General features: G+C 42.3%; 1 protein-coding gene across 1 annotated transcript; it reads left to right on the top strand.

Moving 5' to 3' along the window:
* The first annotated feature begins 728 nt into the window (after nucleotides 1-728).
* Nucleotides 729-5,228, top strand: tmem263 (transmembrane protein 263). Its single transcript, XM_080842308.1, has 3 exons — nucleotides 729-989; nucleotides 2,293-2,360; nucleotides 3,373-5,228. Exons 2-3 carry the CDS (start codon nucleotides 2,300-2,302, stop codon nucleotides 3,690-3,692), a joined length of 381 nt encoding a protein of 126 aa, XP_080698434.1. The 5' UTR covers nucleotides 729-989; nucleotides 2,293-2,299; the 3' UTR covers nucleotides 3,693-5,228.
* Nucleotides 5,229-7,976: the final 2,748 nt, after the last annotated feature.

The following is a 7,976-nucleotide window of genomic DNA, read 5'->3' as shown; positions in this document are numbered from 1 at the left end:
CCATTTTGCCACCTGTAATCATGTTGTCACGGGCATAAACAAATTCCCGCCACGGGAAGAAGGCTGTTATCCTAAAATTTAGGACCTAAATGTGATTTATTTTATTCTCAAAAACGAACTTTTGCATCATGTGAAGCAGACAGTTGGCTTCACTTTTTATTAAGATATTTTGAATTTGGAATGTTCAATGCATTATCGCGCTGATGTGTCGAGCCCGACCCGAGCCCGCTTATACATTTCTAATATTTGTCCGAACCCGGCCCAACCCGACGGGTTCCGACGGGTTCCGACGGGCTCGGGTCGGGTATCCATCCTCTAATGTCGATTACTTTTTGATTGGCAGAAGAGAGGCGGTTCAAATTCAAACAAGAGAACCAATCATTGTGACCTTATAGTTTCTTGTGTGACAATAATGATAATTTATAGCCTAATAATTTAAAAAGAAAATTGAGAAACAAATGAAATGTTCGGCATGCAAAAGGTGCATCAGTTAACCGCAGTTCCAAGCATGGCTGGTCTGACCAACAAGTCGTATCCTACAAACTGGTTAAGGCTCTAACAGGTTGAGGTTATTAAACTATTTAACAATGCTGCCTTTCACTCTGCAGGGTGTAGTGCAATAAGGGCCAAGTCCTAGAAAAGTACACAGGCGTTGACACTAAACTCTCGATGTGTTGCCTACCGTTGAAATGACTGTTCAACGTCACTTCCTTTCTGTGAGTCTTCGGTAGACGTTCAAAGGCGCAAAGTGGGACGCCACGTAGTCTACACATAACGCAAAGACACGTCAAACTGTGCCAGAAGAATTGTTAAACTGTGGAAGAAGAGACTTTCTCAGCTGACCTTTGTTTCTGAAAGTCATACGGATATTTGGGTCCATTTAAGGGGTGCGGAGATTATTGTAGCCTATGCACTGCTAGTTGCTGGAAGTGTTTCCAGCGGAAGACAAGGATCACGACTGTCAAGCATAAAAGTTTTCTAAAACATTGGTGAGTATAACCCTTAACAACGGATTTGTGTTGCAATCTTTTTTTGCGTCTATAAAAACGAATTTGACCGAAGCGCTTTGATTAGATGGTTTTGCGCGAGCCCCTGTGTCACCTGAAAAGCTCAACGCAAGGCTTCACACATTTCTTTATCAATGTTGCCGCCCTCTTATTATGTTCTCTTCTTTATCGATGAGGTTGGCGACATAGTAATGCTCTGAATGATATAACGTTATTTCTCGTAGGGGGGCTTTCTAAAAGCACTGAGATCAAGGTGTGATTAAAAACCGTTCAGAAACTTTTTATAGGCTACATACTAATTTTTGTAGGCCTGTTCATAGCCATCTTTGCCTGCGTTAGTTAGTTTGTTCTAAGTTACTATCGCAGCTGCATGTAGTTAAACTTTTGCCTATGGGCACCAATTAAGCAAACGCGATGTTAAGTGCTAACATAATTTTACAATCGCCAAGTTCATTTTGCCATGCATAGAGATGGTTGTTTACGCAATGCCACGTCATTGACTGTAAATGAAGGTCCGCCACCACGTGTATTATGTTGGAATGATCAAGATGATGTTTAGTGAGCAACCGTTTATTGCCTATAGGTTTTTAATCGGAAATCTGTTGCGACATACTGACACTCACGCCAATTTTAGCTGCTGTTCTCTATTTGTGATGTCACCCAGTAGTGCAGTGGCCTAAAGTGAACACAGGCAGTTTGTTGGTGAATCAGCAGGCTACTGGCTACGTGTTAGAAGTCAGTTCTCTCAAATATTTAAATCGAGTTCTTCAACTGTCCATGAAAGTGTGTTGTTGTGATCTTCAGAGGGGACAAAATTACAACCTTATTAGATCCCTAAAAATGTTTCTTTCATAGTGTTTCATGATTAAATCTGTAATTATTAACTGACATTGCTATAATATATAAATACGAGCAGAATGTTCAGAAGTGCCTTTTAAAGACTTCTTGCTCAGTCAGTCACGACCATAATAAACCTGTCATGAGTTGCTACAGTGTTTTTAAAAACACAAACTCGAACAAACTGGTCGACCTTGTTTGCGTTGGAGCATGCAGCGCGCCCTGGGCTGCCTACACTGCCTCAGGACAGGTTCCCAGCCAGCCTCCCATAATCTGCATTTACTCCACCTCGACTGGTGGAATACCCAGGGCCTGACTCACCCAAGTTCTCAGCATGCTCCAAAATTTTCAAAATGTCAATGTTGACTTAGTTAAATCTTGGTTTAAGCGATTTTCTTCTTACCATGTGCTGTGCTGTACCTTAAAAGCTCACTGTGTTCTTTTGCAGAAGGAAAATGAGCCAAACGCCTGAGCAGCAGGAGCAGGATGAAGCATACCTCCAAGGTGAACCTGGCGGTAAGTGCTGCTGTTTGGGAGGATCGGATTAACTCTGCCAAAGGCTTGCTCTTATAGTTGGACAGGGACTTTTGATGTGAAACATGGTATTCTTGATGTACGATGGATGGCTCCCACAAGAAATCGAAGGATTTATTCAGTTGTCTCATTCTAGCTAATGGAATAATTCTGTCTATCCACAAAACACTGACCGCCACCACTTGGAATTGAAACTGTTTTGGGAAATATAGCATTGGCTGATAGCCCCTCTGAACTCATGATTTGTCAAAGTTTTTCTTTATTATTATTGCAGCAATTGATCACTTTATTATTATTATTGTAGAAATTGATCACTTTCAATGAAGGTGCCCACATAAGCTGATATTTAGAGCTGATATTTATTTGCAGTTAATTCAATAATTTCTGTACATCTAACAGTATCCTCAAATTCTATAGTCATTAATACTGACCAGTTAATCAATCAGTGTTTTAGGCCTATGGTCAAATAGATATTTGGTATTATCTTTTTGTCTTTGGCTGTCAAGATAAGACACGATGCAGAGTTGCCACATGGTGGCGCTGCTTAGCTGTCTTGAAATAGACAGTGGCCAACAACCATGTCACTGCCTGTTACTCTTTGATACCCATGTCATCAAAGGAATGATTGCTATGGACATCTTGATTTGTAGGGTCTTAGACAACATTGCAAGAGGTTGCAGAATGCAAAGGCTACTACTGGGCTTTATGAATAGGATGCGAGTTGGAATTTGTTGAGTCCCATTGTCAATATTGTTCGCTGTTCAAACTGTTTGTGTTACCAAAGCTTGTGCAGATCTTTTTCCTTTAAAACATATTAATGTCGAGAGTGGAAAAAAGTTATGTGAACAAGCTTGTGGTCATGTATTATGTCACCATTATGAACGAGCTCTCTTGCTCTCTGTCTCTCTCTCTATCTCTCTCCTATCTATCTATCTATCTATCTATCTATCTATCTATCTATCTATCTATCTCTTTCTTTCGTTCATTCTTTTAGACTCCAGTAAGGACCACCCCCAGCCCCAGCCCGGCATGTTCTCACGAGTGGCTGGTGGGCTCTTCAGCGTCACTAAGGGTGCTGTCGGGGCAACAGTGGGAGGTGTGGCCTGGATCGGTGGCAAGAGCTACGGTCTGACCAAGACTGCTGTCACCTCAGTGGCTGCCGTTCCAGGCATCGGGGTGGGGCTTGTGAAAGGGGGTGCGTCTGCTGTTGCCGGAGGTGTCTGTGCTGTTGCCGGAGGTGTATCTGCAGTTGGCTCGGCCGTCGCCAGCAAAGTTCCTGGCGGAGGAGGAAAGAAGAAGGACAAGTCTGACTGAGTTGCCAGGCGGTGGCGGTGGAAATCATTTCTCTGGTTGAGGAAACTGCAGGGTTTTGCTGTTTTTTTTATTTTTTTTTGTGGTGGGGTTCCATGACCTGAACCATGAGTTTGTGTCCCTCTTCCATTCACGGGTCACAGCCTCCCAAGAGTGTGCCTTGTAAGGGGTCTCCTGTTCCACAGCACAGGGGCCTTCTATATTTGCCTGTAATAACCAGCACCTCAGTCTGTTCGAACATTACATTGAATGCTGTTGTATTTTTAGCCAAAAGGTTCTTCAGAAACTGTGCCATCTTCCAAACGCTGTTGAAAAAAAAATATTGAATGAGCCTTTCTTAGTTGTGGTTGATGATTTAATAGCATAATTTCATTACCCCTGTGTGAAGAACATGATGCATATATATCTCTCGTCTATATTTCTTTCTGTGGACTGTTCAAGGCTGTGCAAGGCTGACACCGCTCTCATGCAGTTATTGTCTGCTCCAGGTGAGGGGCTGATCTCTGAAATCAGACCCAACTTTGCAGTCCCTTCTGGGAACAAACTTGGGGGGCGGCTGCATGGTGGGAGGTGATGGCCGCTCTCCATCTTCCTGATTGATTCCATTGCGGAGATTGCTGACTGGATGTCTGCTGGCTCCCGCGGAGTGCCCTGCTGCCCGCTCCTCATGCCAGGCAACTCCTCCACGTCTCTCCGGAAAAGGCACCACTCAAGTGCTGACACACAACGTCATGTGTTAAACTCCTCTCCTTTTTTTGAATCTTCTTATCTGTAGCCATATTCTGAGACCTCCTGTACCTGAATACGCCTTACTGTTTTCGTCCCTCCAGAAACTGAGAAAACTATTTCACACAGGCAGTGTCCCATATGAGCTAAGACTACTTAAAAGTAACCATGCTGAATATTTCTTTGTCCTTTGGGCTCAGGAACACAGCATTATGTTTGCTAAGGGACTAAGTAGATACACAAGGGAGTGCTCTGTGTGAATTGGACTAATTTTCTTGGCAGGGAGGATAACCAGCTGGAAGATCACTAGTGACCTAAATGCTTTTCCACTTCAATCAAGAATAAGAGACTGAAAATATCTGAATATCTGAGTGACACTTCTTTGTCTGAGTTCCATAAATAATCACACATACATATTTAAAGCCAAAGAACACGTTGGTTTAATTACATGATGCCATTTCAGTTGTTGGCTGTTTAAATTACATATTTTTTCATAATTTGAACACTGCCAGTAACACGTTTATATTTTGTAGGAATTATATATATTAGTGTTTATTTTCCTCTGTATTTTGATGTCTGTATTCCTAAACATCGAAAGCATCCTCTTGCAGTGGCAAAGAAATTACCTTTCAATAAATGGATGTTTTTATTGTGTACAATGAAAGGAGGAACATGCAGCCAATGAAAGCCGCTGCCTTCAGCAGCTGATGTACACAAGGGCTTTTACTTGTGAAAATGTGAAAGGTGGAATCCCATAAAATATTGTTCCAGTGCCTCAGTGGAATAAAATGATGCAAATTGTTGAAAACACTATCTCTGTCAGCCTTTTCAGTCTGACATGTATCTTTCATCTTTTTTATGTATCGCCCTAGCTTTTATAGTATGTGATTAGTCCTAGAAGAGTTCTGGAGTTTTTTACAATATAAGTACAATACATGCAGTAATTTACCGTGATATACCAGTAAATTACACCATCAGAACCAATGACATGGTGGGTCAGCAAACAGGGTCTGTGCCTTCTTATTGTTTGTTTTTGTTTTGGCATCAGATACGGTCACAAACCCTCTGTAAATAGATATCGATGCACTGCGTGAGTAGGCCATGGTGGTGGAGGAGGAGAGGGAAGTGTGGCGGTGTGGCTCTGATGGATGCCTGAGCTACGGCGGGGCTACAGGCTTCAGTCACTCTTCATCAGCCTGAGCAGCACAAGGTTGGTACCAGCCGCTGGTGTCCAGGGGACAGGGGGACAGGGTCCGCTTCAGTCTGTCACCTCTTGAAACACCCTCATCCCTCACGCTGTCCTCAGCTGCGGGCGGCCCTCCTGGGGACAGGGGGACTCGGGCACAGGTGCTAGACCTACAGAGAGGAATGATTGGTTGGCTGCCTCTGTGAGGGGATTCTAAACAACATTTTGGGCTTTTGGTTTTTAAACAATAGCAGTATCAATAGCCATATCAATTACACAATACATTGAAGAATGTTTGATTTTAAAAAACAATGTGGGTGGGGGGAGTTATATTGATATTCTCTTGTTCGTTCACACTGAAGCGAACATGTCTTGAATAGTATTGATCGAGTTTAATAATGAGAGGAAGATTGAGGTACATTTAGCACACTCCGCTACATTTCCATTGTTGGTTTCCTCTCATTATTAGAGAGGCCTTTTCATGTCCGGGTTGTGCCTCTCATTGCGCCAATCAGACTGCTACCTAAAGAATGGTAGATACTGGAGCGCATTTATAACATTACCACACTACAGTGATTTTTACAGTGCTCTGCACTGTTGCTTTGCACAGATGATGTGATTATACAGCATGGCTGGCTATAGGTTGACATTGTCGGTAGGGTTTTTTCTTCTTTAAGCAGTCCCACTTACCAAATACTGTTTGTACAACAAGTGAGTGTGTTTCTCCTGAGGACTAATGCATGATATTGATTTGGCAGGGCTGGATGGTATCCCCACAAAGTGCTATTCTTATTCTAGCAACAGGCATTATTCTGTTTAATGAAGATATCCATGTCATGTACATTCATCAATACGCATTTTTCTCTTGTAGTTTGAGACTTGCCAGTGACACATCACACATGGAAATCATGGGAATGGCATTTAATTTAATGTAATACAAAAATGTAATCACTATAAGCAGATAATTACTCTCTTTGTGAGAAGGAAATAAAAGCCTCCCAAGGTTCTCTTGAACAGTTGGTCCACTGAATCTGTACCACACTGGGCCCAGAACTGTTCTGGAGCCAGTAGCTATATGTATCGAGCTGATTGACCACAATCTCTGCAAACATTCAGAGGGATCAATAATGACTACCCTATAGCCAGGGGGGGTTTACTTATCAGAGATCTCAAATAGAAAGGCTGAATTGATGAATGCACATATGTACACTGAAGGGCAGTGTTTAGATCTGGTCAGTTTTTATGATGGACCAAACTGGCTTTATTGGGAAAGGCTTTAAGAACTCACTGGCAAACGTTGCATACAGCAAGAACACACATTCTTTCATAGAATTGGTTGATTGAGAAAGTCCCCACAGAAGTTTGGAGTTAAGGTCACATTGGCATCAAAATCCCCTACCAGGGCATATTGATAGCTGAAATTCAAATAAAGGTTGATACGCATTGCTTTAATCATCATAAATAATCCATTACGGCCTGTCTTTTACAACATCGTCACCACAAGCCCATGATGGCCACAAGTAGAAGGCAATTTACGTACTGGTGTACACACTCATATATGTATAGATAGAGTACACACACACACACACACAATCACATGTACACAGATACTACATCATGTGGTAATTAGTTTCAAGTGTGTTTTACATCAGTGCCCTAGAGCTGGAGCAGTCCTGAGGGGTGAGAGTGTCCTTCCATTTGGAAATGAACTGAATGTTCTCTTGCTGAGAATTGCACTGCACTGGCTGGAAGCCCTTTGATTTCCACTCAAGCCTGAGATAAAAAAAAAATAATATTGCCTTAATACAATACAATACGGTTACTGTTGTGTTAGAAGGCAGTACCTGAAAAATAATTTGAAGATGCTGGACTCTATTGGGCATCACACAGAGCATGGGGAATGCTGAAAACGGCAAAAAAATTGTTTTTAAGTGTGTCAAAGAAACCCAATCATGACCAAACAGAAATTCTAGTCACCGAACAAAAATAATCAGATGTCATGGCTACAGTCCCTGTTTTATCTGGGAACAAAGACAAATACAAATCAGTTTTCTCTCCATTGAAATAGAAATGGGATTAAGACAACGATGGAGGAGAAAGTTCAGAGGATTTGCAGCGATGTTCTTCAAGAGCTCTCATAAATCATACACGAGCAAGGCCATGTTTTTTTACTCTCTGGTTCCTTCCTACACACCCATAAAAGACTCTGACGTTCACAACCCTCCACTGACCTTGCTGATGTAAATTACCTGTGCAGATGAGAGGGACACAGATTTCAACAATCCCAGAAGCACACAGTAGTCGTGTAACCAGAAGCATTAAGGGTCTTACACTGGTGCGCTCAAGTGGTAGGGTCAGTGGCGTCGTAGGGGGGG

Source organism: Sprattus sprattus (genome assembly GCF_963457725.1).
Source record: "Sprattus sprattus genome assembly, chromosome: 7".
In the NCBI taxonomy this organism is placed as follows: domain Eukaryota; kingdom Metazoa; phylum Chordata; class Actinopteri; order Clupeiformes; family Clupeidae; genus Sprattus; species Sprattus sprattus.
The sequence above is the reverse complement of the archived record's forward strand: the minus strand, read 5'-3'. Positions and strand labels throughout refer to the sequence as shown.

Excerpts from the sequence above, each read along its gene's own strand:
- tmem263 (XM_080842308.1), top strand. The coding sequence starts at position 2,300 with ATGAGCCAAACGCCTGAGCAGCAGGAGCAGGATGAAGCATACCTCCAA. Across the intron at positions 2,361-3,372 it reads CCTCCAAGGTGAACCTGGCG|ACTCCAGTAAGGACCACCCC; the intron begins GTAAGTGCTGCT and ends TCATTCTTTTAG.